Here is a 22,974-nt window from a genome sequence, read left to right on the forward strand (position 1 = left end):
AGCAAGTTATGATTTTGCTATCAATCAGGCAGTTGGCCAGCAAAAAAAAAAAAAAAAAGCAGGCTGGAAACATGTCTGGCAGAGTTTGGAGATTTTGTTTTCGCTTTCTGCTTTCATCCCCATTCAATTTCTATAGGGTGTCTGGACATTGTGAGATTATGCATTATTCTTCTTGGCCGTGATTTAATTGCTACCAGCAATCAAGTCGAAGCATCACTGAAGTGTGCTTGAATTTCATTAGAAGATATAACTTATGCTACTTTCCTACAGTACCTAATAAACCATAAAGAAACCAAAACACATATGGCTTGAGGGAATAACTGGAAAATTAGGTAGCCATTTGGGAACTGAGTGAACTTTTGAACCAGAGAAACAGAGAAAAAGAAATATTAAAAGGAAAGACAGACTTAGAATACACATAGAGATGTGCAGGTCTGACCTTTTCAGTACCTTGAAAATTACATTAGCATTATGAAAAATACATATCATGCTTAGAGTTTATAATCCATCAAAGTTTGGATACTTTGTTAGTGCCTACCATAAGGAAAAAGTCAAAAGGACAAAATAACAATCTGATTTGACAAAAGGCCTTTCAGTGACCTGTGCTAAATTGGTTATACTCTTTGTTAAATGTGTTATCTTTTTTATAATTAATACCTCATTTGATTGAAGTCACATAAGAAAGGAAATTTTATTCATCAAAAAAGAACAGGGAAAAAAATCAAAGTTCCAAGAAGAAAACTTTTGATGAGATAATATTCTAGAGTGGAAATTAAAAGTCCAAATAGTAGTTTGAAAATCAACCTATAATAATAATTAAATGTAGAACTATTTAAAATCATTTTATGTGTCATAAGAATAACATTAAAAGTTAAATTTCTCTACTTAAGGATTAATCACTAATAAATATTCACTAATATTTAGCACTGGTATTTAATTAAGATTATACTTAAATGCCAATTAATATTCAGATATTGATAATGTAAGCTTTTAACAATTTTTGTTATGATTTAAATGTTCTTATATATGATCATGAAAAAAATGATTTACTCAGAAAAAGTAAACACAATAATCCTATAAGTGCACTATAATTTAATAACAAAGAGGATTTCTGGCTCTCACATATATAGATACTGAAGTTGAAATTTTTTAGACTAAACAAAATATCAAGTTTACATGAAAATACTTAGGCCATTTTGAGAAACTCAGTATATCTATTTTGTGAATACCTTCTATATGTATGTTAATTCTCTTGTGTATAAATACTCTGTCTCTGTATGTGTATACACACAATTTCACACCAATATTATACAGAAAAACAAAGCATACAATTGTAATGTATCTAAAAATAGTACAATTTAAATAATCCATCGTTTTACCTGAAAATAATATTTCTTCAATTACAAAATACTTGCTAGCAGAAATGCTTTTGAACATGAGGTTAAAAAGAATAATGCTCTGTTTGGTCTAATAAGTGTGCATGAAGAGAAATGTGAGTCTTTGTCAAAGATACAAGGAAATAACATAAAGATATGTCCTTCCTTTAAAAATAAAAATTAAGTGTAAAATTCAATTTAAAATGGATATGATCATTATTGCTACACATTGTATAAAGTTCTGGATATAAAAAGAAAAGATTATTTTGTTCTGAATCAGTGGTTAGAATGTTTATCACTTATGCATGTACTTGACTTATCCCTGTTCTGCAATAGACATAATTTTATACCTCATAAAAGCAATTTATGTTTCCAAAGGGAATAATCTGGGTAACATAAAGTGTGGAGTGCTCTGTTACAGGAAGCACATTTTCATTCAGCAATTGTATTTAGAGATAGAACTACACAGCTTGATCATCATATAGAGGCAGAAGGCATTATTCACTTTTGTATCTTGGTGAAACTTTGAGTGCCTCAAATTAATATGTACGGCTAATTATCGATACATATTCTTAATTTATAACTACCCATCACCTTTATAAGGTTTCTATAGTACAGTTGCACTTAACTGACGATAACAATGCATCTACATAATTAAAACAAGTTTCCTATCTTTGAATACTCAAGAATTTTAAGAAATTATTAAAATAAACATATCAACTTTATTACTAATTTGATTAATACAAAACACTATATTCTATCATTGAGGGCATTTCTAAATGACAATCAGAAAAATTAAAATGTGCAGTAATAGAAGCACTTGATAAAAATATGTCTCAATGTGAGAAGACAATATAGGAATAATTAATTTAATATTTTATGAATTCATTTTGTATACATTTTTCAGAAAAAATAAAACAAAACCCCTTTTTCATTATTTATAAAATAAATAATACAATAAGCAGTTGTGAAGCATAATAAAATTAAGCAAGAATCTGATATTATATTAACCAACAAATTTATTAATAATTTTCTTATCATGGTATAAGCATGCTCTTAAAAATTCTAGCAAAGAAAATTTCACAGAAAAAGTTACTATATCCTTAGGGAAACCTCAACTAGGACCACTAGAGAGAGCTCTTCTGTTCCTACAAAGGTTCTAGTAAAAGTGAGTTAAGCAAAGAGGTTGCCCGAGGCCTTCTGGTAATGCCACACCCTGGCACAGCATTACTTTGCATGAAAGGGGCTCAGAGATACATTCTACGGGAAAACATCACATACCATCAGAAGGGGCATCATCGTCTTTATCATACCGCTCCGAGGCTAACGAAATAGTGTCTGGAGGCCCAGTAAAAGGATCTTCATATTCTTCCCCCTCTTCTATGTCACCTACAAAAGAAACAGAGAAATGTTTTCTTTTTATGATTTGCCCACTTTAAATAACGTTAAATTTGTCAGAAGCAGTAATTTTAAAATTAAATTCAGTCACTGTCACCCAAAAAAAAGGACAACATTGTGATCTAGGTAAAATCAGATCCTACTTTAGTTTAGATCCAACGTGATATAAACATGTAGTTTTTGAAGGTCAGTAGAAAACTGTAACAGAAAAGGATAAAGTCTAACATTATATTTGTCTCCGTGGGAAATTCAAGAAGGAAGAAAATGATGATATAATAAATGCATACAAAAATAAAACAAACACCAAGAAATAGAAAGTATGAAAAAAGAAAATAATACAGGTAATTCAATTTTAATTGAATTTTTAAATATTTTTTAAATTATGAGAAATTTATTATTTGAAATCATATGAACACATAAAAGCTACAGGATTACATCAGAATCAGTTTTTTAACTGCACTTGTTAGAATAAGATTATTTATCAGAAAATTGCTTTAAAACTAATATACTTTCAAATTCAAAAATGATGATTTACAAACACTTTCAATTTTCATTCACTAGATTTGTTTTTAATGCTCTGGTCAGTTTCCTACTTGATTTCCAATCCCAGGTTTGTTTGTTTCCTATCTGTTTGTTTGGGCTCATTTAATCGCCATGGTAAGATCTTGTGGTTTGAGCTTTTATCATGTAGCTGTAGGAAAGAAAAAAAAATCTATTTTATCCCTCTTAACCTTTTTCTTTTAACAATTTTTAAACAGACTTCATTTTGACATTTTCACAAATACAATACAGTTGGATCAGAGATTTTTTTAAATATTAAAGCAGCTATTTGCTACACCAGTTATAAGCACTTACTTTTCACATGGATTCAAGAACAAAGAAAAATATACACTTAATGCAGTATCAAGTGCATGTTAACAATTCAAGTTACCTGGTACCAATCTGAGAAAAATCTGGCCTCTTCAGGGATTACTCAAAAGGCATGATGAAAATTCCTTGTACTGAGAGAGCTGGTTTCGCATCATAGTCCCTGGGCATATCCATATTAAAGCTTCTAGCATGCCAAAAGGATGTCTGTATTTTTCTGACTCCCGTTTGCTAGATTTCACTTTATTTTTCACCACATTTTTTCGTAAAGGAACTATAGTTTCTCCCAAGACATTATCAAAATAATTTTAAAATTAAACATTTATCTCTATTTCCCTACAATTTTGCTAGTTCATGAGCAATCATCATCATTCTCAAAAAAAGAAAAACCAAAAATAGTTGAAAATAGTGACATCTCTCATTGATTCTTAGCTATATAGGCTAAATATGGCCATCTTTCTTTCCATCATTTACTGGTTCATTAGAATTTAAAAACCAAGAATTACACACAGATACAACTGATTCTTCAAAGTTTATCTTTCTTTAGGAATGTTCAAAATACTCTTCAGAACATTCACTGATCCTTTGAAGTGTTTCTCTTATGAAGAGAACACCACCCCTATTTCAAAGACAAGAGGAAATGTGCTACTGAAATATTTTAAACATGTTATAAATATGCAGTAGCGAGGTCACAAAATTCCCAGTTACTCTTTGATGCTAGAGTATCGTTCTATTCTTCATGAAAGAAAAATTATGATGCTATGGATTTTCTAAAAAAAAATACTGCCTATCACACACTAAAAATCTTGCTGAATAAAAAAAGCATTAAAATATATAAATATAGTGCAGAATTTAGCACATAATGTATTCTGTCTGTTACAACTATTTAAAAAAACTTTAAAATATATGGAGAATTTTTGAAAAACTGTTAGATGTTAAGGCTTAAATATCTTACATTGTGGAAATGAATAATAAATTTAAATTTCTTAGGTTTTGAAAATCAGAAGTAGTTTATAATGCTGATAATATGTTATAGATTATATGCATATGAATACGCTCACCTAAATTCAATAATATTTAGTGTTAGATATTTATTTTACACAACTGGTCATTTTCAGAACTTTTTTAATACTTTCATATCATATATTAAAGTAAATGTCTTCAGTTTTCCATTCTTTAGAACTGAAGTTAGTTTAAAATGTCCAATCAACGTGTTATTTAATAAATTAAGCATTGCTGGCCTATTATAAATATTACTTTTGCTCTCCTAGCTCCTCCCACCTCTATCTTTCCTTGAATTCACCTGGAAAATAATAAACCTGTATGGTATCTTCATGGTGTTATTCCCATTTAGTTGTATGCATTAAGTTGAAAAATCACATTCCTTCTGCCACCCCATACCCCAACTTCTTCATTTTACTGCTGTTCCTTCCAGGTAGGACCCAACCACCCACCCACTGGCCCTGCTTTAGAGTAAAAGCTGCTTCTTCTAGGGAGCTCTAGTTAACACAGGGGTCGCTGTTGAGTAGTGCAAAGCATTTTTCCTCTCCAGGGACTGTTTATAGCTATACCTGCAAAGACTTCTATAAATTAAAAGGAAAATGTTCAACTTGTGTTGATGTAATAAAAAACTGAACTCCAAATCAAATCAACAATGAGTATCAGGTAAACGTATCCAACACAATTTACAGACATAATTGAAAGCATTACAGACTAATCAGACATCGAAAAGAAAAGCACACTCAAATGAAATGTCTACAGAATCATTAGTTGGCAGCCATTCTATTGCAATCACACATAATGTCAGTGGTGCTTTGAGCCTGTGCCAATGACAACAGCATAAATTTTGCATCTCATTTCTGTGGTCATAAAATTAATGATCAGTTTAAAAATACTTCTTTGTAAAAGTTATTGCGCAAAGAAAAGACATGAATGTGTCCCTGTTATGTACTCACAAGGATAATTATAGGGTTGTTGCTCATTAATACTGTTTCTTGTTTCCCTAGAAAAGCATTTGATTTATCCCACAACTTTCAAAAGTTTAATTAACGATACAAAGTAACAGTCTAAAAGACAATGATCCAAGGCCTCTCTCCTTATAATTCCAGTAACAACTTAAATATCACAGCAAAATCCAGACTTAATCATACCACAGTAGCACATATCTCTTCTATTTTTTAAATTTATTATGGTCGGGTTCAAGTCACTACTCGCCATTGTTTTTTAATATGGCTCAATACCAATTAACATTTTCTTCAATGAGTTCAGATGCAGCCCTATAGTAAATGAATGGCCACAATGCCTTCTAACACCATGATGATTATCCATGCCTCCACTTTGTTTGTCAAACACAATCACCAGTGGAGATATGGCTGAAGTGGTAGAAAGCTAACCTTGTGCAAACGAAGCTCAGGGACAGAACCCAAGCCCTGTGTTCAAATCTCAGAACTGGTACAGAAAGAAAGGTAAGGAAAGATAAAGAGAAAAAGAGAGAGGAAGGAGGGAGGAAGGGAGGGAGAGAGGGAGGCAAGAAGGCAGGGAGGCAGGGAGGTGGGCAGGCAATTCTGTCTTTGACATACACATACCTAAAACTTAAAACATATTCATACACACATTAAAATATCACACTGCATCCCGCAAATATGTACAATTATTGTTTTAAAAGAAAAATAAATAAAATACAGAGCATAAAAGACAAACAGGAGAAATTACTTCAAAGGAAACCAAATTAATTTTTTAATTCTCTACTCAGTTTACTTGTCAAATTGCATTTCTCAAGTTACAAAATTCAGATATATATACACATATATATGTGTGTGTATATATATGTATGTATATGTATATATATATGTGTATACACATATATATGTGAATATGTGTATATATACGCACACATATATACAGTGATATAATTAAAATTGATCTGCAATTTCTTAAGAAAATTTAATTCTTAAAAGTTTAAGGGGGGGGCCGGGAGTTTGGCCTAGTGGTAGAGTGCTTGCCTAGCATGCACGAAGACCGGGCTTCGATTCCTCAGTACCACATACATAGAAAAAAGCTGGAAGTAGTGCTGAGACTCAAGTGGTAGAGTGCTAGCCTTGAGAAAGTCCAAGGACAGTGCTCAGGCCCTGAGCCCAAGCACAGGATTGGCCAAAAAAAAAAAAACTTTAAGGGGAAGGAGGGGCCTGGAGTTTGGCCTAGTGGTACAGTGCTTGCCTAGCATGCACGATGGCCCGAGTTCAATTCCTCGGTACCACATACATAGAAAAAGCTGGAAGTGGTGCTATGGTTCAAGTGGTAGAGCACTAGCTTTGAAGAAAGCCCCAAAACAGTGTTCAGGCCCTGAGTCAGTCCCCAGGACTGACAAAAAAACAGAAAAAAAAACAAAACACTTTAAGGGGGGGCCAGGAGTTTGGCCTAGTTTGCCATGTATGTAGAAAAAAAGCCAGAAATGGTGCTGTGGCTCAAGAGGAAGAGCTCTAGCTTTGAGAAACCCCAAGGACAATGCTCAGGCCTTGAGTTCAAGCCCCAAGACTGGCAAAAAAGGAAAAAAAAAACCTTTGAGGGATATAGGTCACTGAAAAATAAGTCTTCTCATAATTCTTCTAAAATAGGAAACTAATTTATAGCATGCAAATAGCAAAGATAGCAATATAACAAATTAAGGCTTTAAGAAAGGACACCATTTCTCAAGTATTAAATTTAAATTTTGTGAGTTTCATTCACTCAGATTTTATTTCAAAGCTAAATTTCTACTGAAAGAGGGGTAGCACTATAGTAGGATGAGTAAAGGAAAGGAAATCAAGTATTCACTAAACTTCTGAGTCTTCTATATCCTTAAGACTCCACTAGGACAAAATGAAATGTATCCCTTTATGCTCAATAATACCACTGTTTTTTAAAGTTTTGTTTAGTCCATTAATAAACAAATATTTCTTGTTAATATATCATTTATTATATTCTAACATTATTTCTTTAAAGATCAGTGATTTTCATTGCCAGTCATGGGACTTGAACGCAGGGCCTGAGCACTGTCCTTGGACTTTTCTCAAGGCTAGAGCTCTACCACTTCCAGCTTTCTTTCTATGTATGTGGTATGGAGGAATTGAACTCGGGCCTTTGTGCATGCTAGGCAAACACTAGGCCAAACTCCTGGCACCTAAAGATCAGTGATTTTTTTTAAGGTCAAAATGTATTCAATTATTTTACAATTAGAAGAAAAGGATTTTTAAAGGAGAAAGTGAAACTTGTTTAGCTATAACATCTAAAACAAGATATATTCTCATTTAAAAACCTGTAAACTGGGGGCTGCGAGTTTGGCCTAGTGGTAACGTGCTTGCCTAGTATGCACGAAGATCAGGGTTCAATTCCTCAGTACCACATACATATAGAACAAAAGCCGAAAATGGTGCTGAGGCTCAAGGGTAGAGTTCTAGCCTTGAGAAAGTCCAAGGACAGTACTCAGGCCCTGAACTTAAGCCCAGGACTGGCAAAAAAAAAACAAAAAACAAAAAACCTGTAAACTGGTATGACAGTACAGCAATAGGGAGACTGAGGTAGAAGAAAAGTAAGTATGAGGCCAGTTTTGTTTACAGAAAGAAACTGAGGCCATGCTAGGTTATATGCTAAGGCCCCATGTAAAATAAATAAGTAAAATTTTAAAAGTAGATACTAGTACTAAAAATAGTAGATACCAGTATTAAAACTATTGTTGGGAGAAAAAAAGAGACCACCATTCTCTTGAAATACTTCTCATTTACTATGCATGAATTTCTTTTAGTAATTTATAACTACCAAGAAATCACTTTTAAAATTGAATTTCTGAGCCAAGATTACTTTAAGTCTTTACAAATGAATTTACATTGGGGAGTGGGTGCTATTTATTAAACACTGACTATTATGTCATGAGTATTTTCACATTAGCTTATTTCAATACATTTTTCTATTAGTAATGACACCTAAATCACCACTGAAATAATACAAGACTGATATATAAGGTCAATATACAACTACAATATAAATAAAACTTTTATCATATACCTATTATGCAATAGAAAATTTTAGTTAATGATCTTTAAATAGTAAAGTACACTCATTGCAAAAAATATAAATTACCAGGACCAGTGGCCTAGTGATAGCACAAAGACCCAGGTTCGATTCATTGGTACCACATACACAGAAAAAGCCAGAAGTGGTGCTGTGGCTCAAGTGGTAAAACATTACCCTTGAGGAAAGCCCAAGAAGAGGAAATTTTCTATTGTTGATAAAAGAGGCAATATTTGAAAGGAAACACAATATATTCAGTTTGAATAGTTACAAGTAAAATTAGGGAATTGCAAAAGGCAACTGATAATTATTCTACAATTCCCACTTGTCAGACCTCTTCAATGATAAATAAGAGGTCTAAGGAGGTCCAAGCAAGTGGCTCACACCTACAGTCTCACTGCTTGGAAGATGGAGACTGAGAAGACCATGATCCAAGGCCAGTCCCTAGAAAAAAAAATGAATAATTAAAGAAAAAAGGCCAGAGCAGGCTTCTAGCTGTACAGCAGCAGGAGGCCCTAAACTCAAAGTCCCGTGCTATGGGAAAGAAAAAGAAATTAAAAGTGAGGATGTAAAGCAGCAGTTTCATTTGCAAATGAATGTAAATGAAAAGTACAGTTAGCTTAGTGGACAAGCTTAAATGAGACAAAGCCATTGCAATAAAACAAGTCTCTATCATAGCAACCTCCTATCTTACACACCAAAAAAAAAAAAAAGCAAATAAAAATAAAATCTTCTAGGATCTTAGTCTATTAGTCTATCCACAAACACATCAATTCAACTAATTATGTGAAGTGAAATACTTCAAATTGCAAGTTCTGTAATACTAAATCTCAGAATAGGAATTTTTTCAATGGTATAATGACAAAGAATTAGGAGGGAAGTAGATAAGATTACAGACATCTATATACATTAGTTAAATGACTGACTCATTAGAATTTAGTAAATTCCAATTAATTTATCTTATTTAAGAACTGTCTAGGTGGTCCTTTTTTCTCCCAACAATAATATTAGACGGGCATTTATCGATCACTTTAAAAATAAAATTTAGAAAACAAAGGCAAAATAGTTTTTTTAAAAAGGAGAAAACACCTCCATTCACTTCACTGTGAGATTTAAATTGAGAGGGAGATTGAAAGACAGACAGAGACAGATGGAGAGAAGCATGAAATTCTTATAGGGCCTCTCTAATAATAATCCAATGTTCCTATGGGAAAATACAGTGGAATGCTCTATCCAAACATAGGTTGAATTCACTCAATATAGAGATCTGAAAATAAATCATTGTTCTCAAAAAGAGATGTATCCCAAATATTTACTGGGCAACTATTACGTCAATATCCTTTACTACTTCTAAAAAGCTATACCCAGTCTTTTTAGAACAAAGCTAATCATACTTTGAGGATACAGTGGCATACAATTACTCAACTTCTCATACTGTCTCCAAGGTATAGATCTCATTTATCCATCAGCATACTTTTTGAGCAGGCACTCCTGGTGATTAGTTAACTCAATACAGCAGTATTGAACTGCAAATGACTTCTTCAGAGAAAAATGATGATGGGGAATCTCGAAATTCCACATTATTTGAACTCTTATTCTAGGCTCATTTTTCAACTTCTATCAAATACCATTTAAACATTCATTCTCTTTAGAGACAAAGAATGTATCTTGGTAATGTAATTTTAATATCCACACACCTGAACAAGTTCTAAAACAGAATCCCAAAGGAAAAGCTCCTGCACTATTACTGAGTCATATGCAATTACACAATGACTTCATATTAGCATGCTTTCCTAGCCTGAAAATACTTAATGTACCAATAATTAAGCCTCAATGAGAGTTCAATGATCACTGTACCAATGCATACCTTTTAAGAAGAGGAAAAATTTGATATCTAATATTCATAAATAGTACACTCTACAAACCATAATTAAATTGCACACGTTCCTTTATACATTAACAAAGCAAAAAGCAACAGGATTAGCCCATGCTTTAAAGGTCACTGTAAAGCACAAAACAGTGAATACTTGGAGGGAAGAGGCACTTTCCTGCCCTCATCCCCATGAGTATTAAAAATCTTAATATGGAAAAAAAATAGCCCTCAGCCTCTTAATCATAGTGATCTCACAATTTAATGTGAAAAGGAGGCATGACTCCCTTTTATCTGATTTCAGATTGTCTGGATAAGTATTTGCTTTATTGGAACTGTCATTACCCTCTCACTTGTCAGTTGGCACAAATATGAATTACACTGTGGGACCTGCTAATCCTAGTGAGCTCAGAATCTAGCCCTCTAGGTTGGATGATGTCATATTGTAACCCGCATACCAGCATGCACAGGTTATAAGCCATAACCTGTGAATTACCAACATGGCCAGCCAAGACAGAAAGTTCAACCCCCATCTCAACCAATAGCAGGGCAAGGCAGTGTTTGGCTATCATCCCGGTTAAATGGGAAGCTGAGGTTGGGAGAATCACAATTATAAGCCAGCATGGGGGGGGGGGAATCCCCATCACAACAAAAAAGCTGAGTGTAGTGATACCTGTCATCCCAGACATAATGGGAAACATACACAGGAGAATCATGGTCCAGGACAGCTCAAGGAAAAAGTGACAGTCAGTATCTCAAAAATAACCAGCTGGGTGCCAATAAGTTATGCCTGTAATCCTAGCTACTCAACAGGCTGAGATCTAAAGATCCCAGTTTGAAGCAAGCCTATGTAGAAATGTCCATAAGACTCTTACCTTCAATTAACAAAACAAACAAAAAAAGCCAGAAGTGGAGCTGTCACTCAAGTGGTAGAGTGGTAGCGAGCTAGCCGTGAGCAAAATAAGCTCAGGGATAGCACCCAGGCACTGAGTTTCAAGCCCCAGGAACTGCCTAAATAAATAAATAAATGCATACATACATACATACATACATACATACATACATACATACATACATAAACAGCAAAGCAATCTAGGGATATGGCTCAAGCAGTAGAACATCTGCCTACCAAGTACAAAGCACACCTAGTACTGCCAAAAGAAGGAGAGATGAGAAACAGAGACACAGAGACAGACACAGAAAGAGTGAGAAAGAAATGAAGAGAGAAATTGAAAAGATTTGAAAAAGATTTTATTCATATGCTTAAACAAAATTTGATACTGTTTTCGCAGCATCTGTCAAAAACATGACATGTGAGTACCCAGCCACAGGCCTTCCCATCCTATCACTATAAAGCAATGTCAACAGTGTTAAAGAGCATGAGATGGAAGCTAACCTCTACTACACCAAATCCAGCCATGTGTAACTGCAGGTGTATACCTGTCTAACAAATGTCTTCCACCATGTCCTATAGGAAACATAAAACCTAAGAATGTTAAAAGAGTAAGATTTCTGCAACACAAACTGAGAAGTCGATTTTGGATATGCTTTTTATTTTTTTTCTCAGCAGGGGGAGCTAGCACACTCATCTTGAAGGTCTAAATATACAGTATGGAAATTTAAATTTTACTCTAACCATTGCATTTCAGAATGTCAAATTATCCTACTGAAAATCTCCAAATAGGAAAAAGAATTCAAGTTTGAAATTTACCTTTGTCTTGAGGTTCCTGAAGATACCTGCAAAATAAAAAACTTTTCTTAAAATGAATTTTTTAATCAAAATAAGGGCTAATCAGGTGTCGTAGTCCAAATATAAACATATATGTAGAGAAGAAAATACTTTTGTCCTGAGTTACAATTCCAAAAGACTTATGAAGTTATAATAAAATTATTTTTAAAGACCTAAGTAGTAAAATGAGGGTATATCTTTAGTATCTATGAAGTATATTACATTTAGTCATTTAATGAAGTAACAAAAGGATTTTCCCATGTCTGAGGATATTTTCCATATTTATATTAAAATCGTCAGTTTACCTATGTCTTATTTAAACTAAATATATTCTCAGATATTCAAATTAACAATTGGACTTTATTAGATTGCTTAAAAATGTGTGATCTAGAACCTCCACCAGAAGTATTATGATTATCATGTTTGTTTTAAAGCTGTTATAGTGGAAAAACATTTTATCCTTTAAAAATACTTAACACCAATAATAACAATACAAAAAAATAACTACATGATGTTCACTTCCTTATTAAATCATTCATTGCAAAGTAGCTTTCAAGAAATTAGTAGTAGACTGCAAGCGACTTACATGGACTTTACATCTTTTATCTTCTTAATAAGGGATTCTCTCCTTTCCTTTGCTTTCTTGGATAAATTTTCCCCTTTCAGGATGTCTGCTACAAATATTTCAACATCTAAATCATAAAATATAAGAAAAAGGATACAAATTATAAGCATCATTTTTTGTGAAGACAAATAGGACAATGATTGTTTCTACATATAAATGTTAATATCTATACAATTCGTTATAGTTATTTATCAATCCAAAGTTGAAGTATGCTTCAAATACTAAGCCTGACAAATCAGTTCTCCACTTAGCTAATAAAATTTGTATGCTCTACTTAATGCTGAGCACAGCAAAAGCTATTTGGATGTTTGGCATCATTAAACCAGGAAGAAGCACACAAGTTTTATTAATAAACTATGGTGTCCCATAAAACAATTTCTCTTATATAAAAGCAAACAGAAAGCTTTTATCCATGTGTTACTATCATTTTCATTTTATGGTATTCTTTAAGTTCCTATATGAATAAGTCATTCACAATTCTTTTATCAAAATAGGAAAAAGTCTATTTTCCCAGTGTACTTCACTACCAGGTGCAAGGAATGTTTAATGCTTTAAGTGAAAATAATAAATCCCTTTTTCCTAGCCTAATTTCTGAAATCAGACCTGGCTCCAGTGACTACCCCACCCACTGTGTCCACCCTCAAATCAGAAAGATAACTAGTTCTAAGCTCTGCCTTGCAATTAGTCACCTGGAGAATGAATCTTTTAAATGAAAAAATAGAAAAACATCCTTCCACTATTTAAAAAGTATCAAGGAAATGAGATTTCCATGGCATCAAATCATGTCTTCCCATAGTCTTTTTATACTTTTAGTAAACACCTAAATTCCTCTGCTGTCTTTCTTTCTCACATGAAATTCCAAGAAGTCTTTGCTGGTTTGACTTTTATAGTAGTACCATTCTTACTGTGTAAGAACTATTATAGACCATTAGGCTTACTTTCAGGATTTCAATATTCATTTTAAAATATCTAATGAAGATGACCCCACTGAAAAATTCTTAAGTAAGCATGACTACAAACCATCTATATTTCATATTGCAAAGGGTATATATATTTTACCTTTTTATTTGTCTTAATTTACTTTGATCAAAACATAATATTACATGTAATGAAATGCAGTATAATTGTCTATGGTATTTATAATTATTTAACACATAATATGTAAGATTAAATGTTTGCTTTACAAAAGTATTATGAGCCTACAAGGAAAGATGGTTAAACTGTTACACATTCAGGATTAATGTGTAGAGATAATTTTTCACACAATCACTATGAAAGGGAAAGTCTTAAATTAAATCAAGTATTTTAATAGCCCATTAAGAACTAAGATATTAAAAAGTAGCAAAATAAGATGAAAAGCAAAATATCCTGTCTTTTCTTGTTACCTATATTTTGAATAGGAAAAAAAACAGTCAAATTAAACCCACATTCTTCAATGAGTTCAAAATCATGGAATATGAAGAAACTTGTATCCAGAGAGCAAGTCACTTTTGAACATTCAGACATAATCTGGCAAGACCGGCTGGCTTCTCTGGGAGCTGTAGGTATTTGTCTGCTTCCTCATTTAAAAAAAAAAAAAAAAAACGGAAGAAGGGAAGGACTTCTAACCCTGTGGTGGACTGTTTCTTCAGCCACCTTGCACGCATTCAAGAGTCACTGACACAGTGACTTGTGAATAGTCTGCTTAATGTTATTTTCACTCACTGTTTGTCTTTAATTTGCCTTGCTATTTTACATTTTCACTATACAATCCAAGTTTAAACAAACAGAATCTATTTCCTATCTCCAGAAGCCATAACAAGCGGGAATTACAGCCCGAGTTACTTCTTTAAAAGGTCATTTTATTTCTATTAAAAAAAAAAACAACCCACTCCCACGGGGGAGGGGGAGAGGGTGAGATTGCAATGCTCTATAAAGTATTTCCTAAAATCTCACCAAAATGTTCTGTAAATACTCACCCAAACCTCTACTTGTGAGAAAATTGGAGCAGCAGGAAGGATGCCAGCATTTCTTGAAGCTCAGTTAAGAGATCGGGTAAGGAAAAACGATCTATGCTTTTAAGATAGTCGTTTTAATATACTTATTCCCAAGCTTCTCCCAGAGAAGGGTTTAAGTCACTAATGGGATTAATTAAACTGATTTTTTTTTTTTTTGGTAATGTAGGAGCTGCTTAGCTGGGGTGGGGTGGGAGACCGTTTTGCTTTTTTTTGGCGATGAAAAAGAACTCAGTTCACAGGAAGCGGTCGCTGCAATCATCGTAGTTTACTGGTTGGCCACAGACTTGGAAGGTGAAGAGTTTGACATCTGAGTTATTTCTTAGCCTCTACACCCTCTTGGTTTATGTTTCTGATGGGACTGGAAGGAACCCAGCATCTCCCTGGCAGGGGAGACTCCTCGGATTCACCAGCTGCTGCTCCCCGGGGATAGAGCCAGCCGCCGGGAGAGAGGCCGGGACCTGGGGTCGCGGGAGGATGCTCGGCACTGCCCACTAGAGAAGCACGACCCTGGGCTGGTGAAACCCCAGGGTTCCCGTCCGCAGAGCTGTAATGGGGAGAGCCGGGTTTGGGGCAGCGTCCTCACCAGACAAATGGAGCTGGATCTGCGGCTTTGTACCTCAAAGCCAGGGTAATATTTCAAAAGCGAGCAATAAAAGTCTTGGGTAAATCAAGCGCTCCTCTGGCTGGTTGGGAAAGAGATTTGAAGCTTTTTATTGTGCTCTAAATAGCCCTGCAAAGGGTAAACTGGCGCGCAGTAAACTGCCGAGCCCAGAGGTCGGCTTTTACCTTTCTTTAGAGGTCGTGTCCCCCTGGGGTTAATATGTAGATTTCACTGACTCCTGTGAGCCAGTGGTTCGGAGAAAACTTCCTAATCTGATTACAAGCAAGGATCAGCCTGCCACGCTTTTTTGCCCCAAGGAAGGCCTGGCGCTAGAATTCCTCTTTTCTGGGACAGAGGGGGTCCCAGTCACATCCTGGGGTTCTACTGAGGGAGGAGGGGAAATGCCTGCACGAGGCTCCAGCATTGGGATACTTAGAAGGCACCAGAAAGGAGGCGCCCAAATCAGGCAGCAGCCCAAGTACCCCACAACCCCGCAAGCTGCAATTGCCTGCATTTAACTCCACAATTTCTCCCATCCAGGCAGTCTTCCGCCTTTCACCCCTCCCCCGGCCAAGGTATCTTTAGGAAAAAGTTATTCTGGCAGAAGTAAACACAATGATGATTTCTGCTCCTGTTACACCTCAGTGTTATCAAGAGTAAACCTTATCTTCAAGCATGCTATAAGGATGGGGGGGGGGCAGGCAGCTGAAAGATCAGATTTACAACTGCTCTTTAGATAAACGCTGAGGTCTGAAAACAAAAAATGGTAAGTTCTGGCTCAGCAATCCTTAAGCAGTGCAAGTTAGAAACTTCTCAATGGCTATCTACCTCTTGAGGCAGATACTTGGCATGTGACTTACTAAATGATGCTCCAACATTTTTTTTATGTTTTTTTGCAGTCCTGCGACTTGAACTCAGGGCCTGGGCACTGTCCTTGGACACTTCTTGCTCATGGCTAGAGCTCTGCCACTTGAGCCACAGCACCACTTCCAGCTGTGTATGTGGTATTGCAGAGTTGAACCCAGGGCTTCCTGCATGCTAGGCAAGCACTCTACCACTAGGCTACATTCCTAGCCCCAACACTTTTTTTTTTAATACATACACATACCCTAGAAAAAATGTCACCTAATCTTCCTGTAGTGACTAAGTTACACCTCCTCCAACACACACACACATTTCTACCAACTTACATATAGATTACACAGTGGAAGGGTAGACCACACAACATCAGAACACCAGTAGAACAGCTTCAAAAATGTTGGCAAAGATAAACTACAGGTTCTTTAAGTTCAATAGTTAACACAAGTTTCCACTTTGGGAAGATAACAGGGATATAACCACTTGTCCTCACTCCCACAGAACATCAAATGGATACTTTGGTCTGGAAGTGGTAAACAGACAAAAGGGTAACAACTCTCCATCTCTCTCTACTACCCAATACCTCCCTACAAAAGTATGCACAGATTCACAGCCTCTATAATGGCCTGAATTGTACAGAAGAAGAAGGAAGAACTCAGGCAGAATCTACAATCATTTGCTTAGCACCAGATGATCAAGTATTTTTTTTTAAAAAAATCACATGACACTCCAAATGCTTTTACTACTGAATTCCACATCTCTTTCTACCTTAGGAACTGGATTAATATTTTCTGAGATGTACTATGTTAAGGATTCAAATCTAACCTGCAACCAGAACAAAAAATTACTTTTCTTCTGTTAAAATAGGGAAAGGAATGATTTGACCCAGTAGCTACTGATGAAAATATAAACATCAACTACCTTGAGCACATGCAGATCAACTGGAGCCAAATACCCAAAGTTGGAAATTGGTTAACTGAAAAGTTTTTGATTGTTCTAGTCAATGTCTCTCCCTTGACTATCTAGCACTTATATAGGTTATGGGTGAAATGTAGACTTTTCAACGTCGAAAAAGTCATGAACAAGTACCACTTTCACTGTGCAATGGGTAACATGCCTGCGTCTTACAATCCAATCATTGACAAAAATTTCAAAATTAACTTTACACGCTTCAGGATTTAGAGAAGGCTGAATAGTTGTAGGTCATGATGGAGCATACCTATAAGCCCCATACTCAAGACTGAGGGCAGATGCAGAAGGATCATGAGAAGCAAGGCCAGCCAGGATTGCGCAGTAAGAAAAAAAAGGGGGGGTGGAGAAAAAATGCTGGGCTGTTGAAAGATAGGGCTGACCATCTTTCAACCACGAAAAGATGAGTCTTGATAAATAGCACTTTACGATAATCAAAATCTTTTTACCATGCATTTTCAACGAAGCCACAGTGAGTAACAGATTAGTCTGAGATTTACACTATATTCACTGTTGGGCAGCATCTATTGTAATGTGTTTAGAATGTGATTGAAAAAGAAATGTAAACTCAGTGGAATGAAAAAGATAGACTTGGCTTTAATTGAAAAAGACAAACTAAGTGAATAATGAGTATATAAAACCAAGCCTATGCCACTTTTATCACCCATATATGACACTTAATCTTAAATTTATGAGAAACAACTGAACTGTGTTTCCAATCACCAGAGGCTTTCCCTATGCTGTTGTTCCTAGCAATACTTCATTGCTAGTATCAGTAAAGATGAACCCACTTAGAATTTTTAGCACATTTAGGTTTCTCTTTTTAAAGGAAACTAATGATTATTTAGGTTAAGCAAATAACCAAGGCACAATAATTAGGCATAACATCAAAAACCTAATTTAGTAATCCGATATAAAAATATTTTCAATAAAGTCATCTCAAAATATTCCCCCCAAGAAAATGCAGGACATTATATTCTTAAGATAAATAGGCAAATTATTTTCTAACACATATTTTAATTCACCCACAGTAATTAATCCAGACCCAGACTCCAAAACAAAAAACCTCTAGAAACTTCAGGTACCTTAATTTGAAATTATGAATTTCTATTTCTCCAAGAAAGAATCGTAGAGATGTTACTGATTGACTTCATTTTGAGGTTAAATGTTCTTATAGTTACTTTATGCTCATTAGTTATTGCTGCCAAAAGAAGCAGGCTTGTTCTTGCTCTGATAGAAAATCCAGGTGTTAAGAAGTAGGTGAAGGGGGCCAGGAGTTTGGCCTAGTGGTTAAAGTGCTTGCCTAGCATGCACGAAGACCCGGGTTCGATTCCTTGGTACCACATATATAGAAAAAGCTGGAAGTGGTGCTGAGGCTCAAGTGGTAGAGCTCTAACCTTGAGAAAGTCCAAGGATAGTGCTCAGGCCCTGAGCTCAAGCCCAGGACTGGCAAAAAAAAAAAAAATTAACATTCAAGAAGTAGGTGAGGATTGGTGACTCAGTAGGTGGCACTCTTCCCTTTACATACTCAGTCAATGCCCCAAGGAAGTTATGGTACCCTACTATGCCATAAGTAATAAATAGAAAAACCAAAAGGTTGACCAAATTACAAGTAAGATTTGGGGAAAGTAGAAATCAAGCCATACTATACTAGGCATTGAAAAAAAAAAATCCGACCTCTACTTCAATAGAATTGTTTAACCTAATGCCTCCATTGATTACAATGTGAGATTTTTTTTTAAGAATGTTCTAGAAACCCCCAGTACAGGAAAATACATTGTTTCGCCAAACCTGCAATAGGTACAAATCTCCAGGTCACTTTGCAGAATGCCTGTAAGCCACTTGGTTGTTTAATGATTTTTGGCTTTGATTTTCACAACGATTTTCTTCTTTTACCATTGGTTTCATGTCTTAATTTAATAATAAAAAGGTAACATCCTCTTACTACATTTGTTGTGATAAATGAGAATGAACTAAAATACCTGATTGTAAACCATGAACAGAGCAGCTTTAAAGGTAATTAAACAAATGGGGCAGAGGCCAATAGAAAGTAGTTCCCCTGTAGTTCACTTTTTGCCTGCTATAGCGGAAAACTCATCAAAACCAAGATTATTCTTGTTATCAGTTCTAGTCACAATATTGGGATATGAGAGAAGATAAAATGGACAAGATTTGGGGTTGTCCTTCATAATGATACAGGCTACACCTCTTCTTCCTCTATTGGGGAGGGGAAAGGTTGGTGAAAATAAAGGGTTAACAGTGCTGATAAACGTTGTTTTCAACAACAAAGTTCTACAACCTCTCTTCCACTGCCATAGCCAAAAGAATAATTCAATATTTTTATTTAAACAAAATGTCTTCTGCTACTTTTTCAAGAGTATCATTAAGAATAATAATCTCTAATTCTTTTTTTTGTTGCATTTCCATACAATGTTTTTAAAAGAGGGACAAACATTGAAAGAGGAGCTGAAGTGATCTTAATTACAAAGAAAATCAATCATTAGAAAAGAATATGTCTAGAAAACTATTCAAGCAACTAATCCTTATCAAAGAGTTAAATATCAAATACTTAATATACAAAGCATATGACAATTTGGATAATAAGAATAAGCAATTCAAAATGAAAGGTCTATTATTTTAAAAGCTGTTACCTTGTGACTTTACTATCCTTTTCAAAAGCAAAGAATTTAAACTGCTGAAAGGATTAGTTTCTTATCCAACCAGGAAAATGTCGTGGATTCTAAGAACACTCAACTATTTAGAATCACCAATAACAACATCTCCTTAGTTTCAAAATGTGTTAATAAGCCAATAATTTCTCTATAACTTAAATCAGTACATAAACTTCCTCTAAATTTTAGAATTCTAAATCTGACCCCATACACTTGAGTTATGCAAATCATCATGTACCCCAACAATATTTTCAGATGAAATAACTGCTCAGAGTATCTAGTCTTAAAGCCTTCTCTATTTAAAAATTATCATTATAGTTAAATAGGAAATGTTAACTTTTCATGAATACATAACCAATGTTTAAAACTCTGAAAACCACTGGCTTAACTGTATTCTTTAAATATGCATCTTTATCTCAATTTATATTCACATGTCCTCAAAATATCTTCTGAAGTATAACCCAAATGTATAATCTCCAAAGTATTAAATATTTTAATATTTGTTTTAAATTTTTCATAAGTTTTTCTCCTTTACTGGGGGAGGGAAGTTTGTTTTTAGTGGTACTAAATTTAAACTCAGAGCCTGAGGACTTCTAGCATGTGGTCTATTTCTGGGCCATGTCTCCAGGCCCTCTTCATTAATATGCGATTTACTTTAATGATATGAAATGTTAAAAATCCAGTGACTTATAAAAAGCAAATACAAGTAGATATTATGATTGTGTATCATTTGACATAAAAGAGATGGCAGAATTTATAGAAATTTGGCACTTGCAAGTAAATATGTAATCCTGAAAGGTTAAATCACACTATTAAGAGACATATGAAACACTTGTAGTCTATGAGATTAAAGACTGGAGAGTCACATAACTGATTTATCACATTATTGGGATATGAATGATTATGTTCAAATAGAAAACTGCCTACTATGGGAGCTATCAAACTGAAAAACATGCCAGGGTCTGTAATGCACCCACTTTGGAGATATGAGTGTTTGAACTCAGGTCCTTGAGTTTGCTAGACAGGTGATCTACCACTAGAGCCTTTTCGGAATTTCAAAAATACAGACCTTAAATAACTTGAAGACAGTGATCATTATTTCTGTGACAAAGATAAACACTTCTTTGATCTGGTTATTCAAATAATTTTCTAAACAAGCAATCTGAGCAGGTTAACAACAAAAAATGCTAACTGTAGTTAAAATTACCCATGTAAAATTCTCATATGAGAGTCTATTGACTTTTTAATATTTCCTTTAATGGTATCCACTAATTTCTTCTGTGGCATCCTACTATAATGCATTCACCAAACTGCATCATATTCAAATAAAGTTAATTGTGTTAATACACCTAGTTTTTTCAGTGATTTGATGCTAAGCACTCAAAATAGTAGCACATCTGCTCATACTGCTATAACAATGATTTGTTCTTTCATATGTCTCATTATAAATGTCATTGTTTCTTAAGAGTTCAAGGAAGCAATCTATAGCAAGTCATCTATGAGAAATTCTTTTAATTCACTTATTTATGGCCCATATAGAAAAGTAAATGTTTGAGAGACAACTATAATAAAATACTACCATTTCCAGAGTTTTGATACACAAGACAAAGTCAATAATGGTAAAAATTTCAGAACAACAGTATGGGCAAGATGTTTTGTTTTGTTTTTGCCATGTGCAGAATTATAGTTATCCTGGGTCCTTGGTGAAAATACACATCCATCTATATCTAGCATATAAATGAATTGTGATGGGTCCATAAGAGCCTTGAAGAATCATGTCTGTAATTCTAAAACGAGTTCCTGTAAGTGGGAATGTAAAATTGCAAAGGGGAAGATGAGAGTGCAAAGTGCTTTTTCATCATGTGACACAGGAAGTGGGACTTTTAACACATCCTTCCTTTTTTCTTTAATAGCCATTGAGGCTGAAGATGAGTGGCTTGAATGTTCAAGAAGACTGGGAGTTTTAGAAATGACACATCCTTCCACCTCACACCCCCTAACTTCTGCGACCCTGTCTCTTTGGCTATTGCCAGCACCTCCAATGGCCAAGCCACTACTTCAACTTACTGCCTTCCCAGTTCTCACCCTGGCATTCTCTGTCCTCCCTCTCTCCACACGGTGCACTCAGGAGTGTACTGACCGCTTCAATGTGAGACTCAGGAAGGGCTCTGCCGCCATCGCAGCCCCACCTTTCACCACAGCCCCCCCACCCCCCCTTTCCCCAGCTTCCCCCCTCCCAGTCCTGCTTCCACCACTCTGGAAACTGGAGGGGGGCGGAGGGGAGGAAGGGAGGGGAAGGTCTCGAAAGCCTCGGTCCCCCGGGCTCTCACTTCCCCCCCACACACCTCCCTCCCCCCCTCCCCCTCCCCCCGCAGCGCTCCCAGCCCCCTTCCCGCGCTTTACCTGCCAACAGGTTCTTAATTTCCTCAGGGAGGGGACAGGGAGAGGAGGTGCTGCTGGGGTTGGGCATGATAGAGAACGAAGGGCGTGCGGGGCAAGGGTGACCGACCAGGTGCGAGGGTGGCGGTGCCTCCGACTCGGACACTGCCAGGCCGGGACTCACAACAAGGAAGTCTCCGGATCTCCGGCCAGCCAGCAGCTGGACTCTTGGTCCAGCCCCGCCCGTACGAACGGGGCGTGTCTGTGGGCGGGGCGAACACGCGGAGCGACTGAGGGGCGGGGCTGCGCCGGTACCTCCCAGAGGTTTCTGCATTTGGGAAGAAAGGGCCTCCAGGAAGGCCACGCCCACCTTCCCCGGGGGCCGCGGGAGGCGGGGTGTGATGGGCCAGGAGAGGGCGTGGCTGTGTCACGTGACACGAGAGGGGCCGCGCGCGGTCGCCATTTTAAGTACTGGTACCGCCCATCTCTCCTGGATCCCGGGACGTTTTCTGCTGAAGGGATCTTCTGGATAAACAAAGGTTTGACAGCGTTCCTGGTCACGCAGAAGCTATTCTTTTCTTCCCCCC

General features: G+C 35.9%; 1 protein-coding gene across 2 annotated transcripts in view; it reads right to left on the minus strand.

Moving 5' to 3' along the window:
• Window positions 1-22,604, minus strand: part of Skap2 (src kinase associated phosphoprotein 2) — a 156,891-nt gene extending 134,287 nt beyond the window's left edge. Inside the window, exons 1-4 of one of the 2 annotated variants that reach the window (XM_090332796.1) lie at window positions 22,412-22,603; window positions 12,873-12,978; window positions 12,269-12,294; window positions 2,658-2,765 (exon numbers count right to left, since the gene is read on the minus strand). In XM_090332796.1, the coding sequence (XP_090188922.1) occupies window positions 2,658-2,765; window positions 12,269-12,294; window positions 12,873-12,978; window positions 22,412-22,478 (307 nt within the window). In that variant the 5' untranslated portion in view covers window positions 22,479-22,603. Of the gene's footprint in view, window positions 1-2,657; window positions 2,766-12,268; window positions 12,295-12,872; window positions 12,979-22,411 lie in introns of both variants that reach the window. The other variant, XM_090332797.1, reaches the window with a different exon arrangement.
• Window positions 22,605-22,974: the final 370 nt, after the last annotated feature.

The sequence above is a fragment of the Megascapheus bottae genome, chromosome 5 (genome assembly GCF_031878675.1).
Source record: "Megascapheus bottae isolate mThoBot1 chromosome 5, mThoBot2.hap1, whole genome shotgun sequence".
Classification (NCBI taxonomy): Eukaryota; Metazoa; Chordata; class Mammalia; order Rodentia; family Geomyidae; genus Megascapheus; species Megascapheus bottae.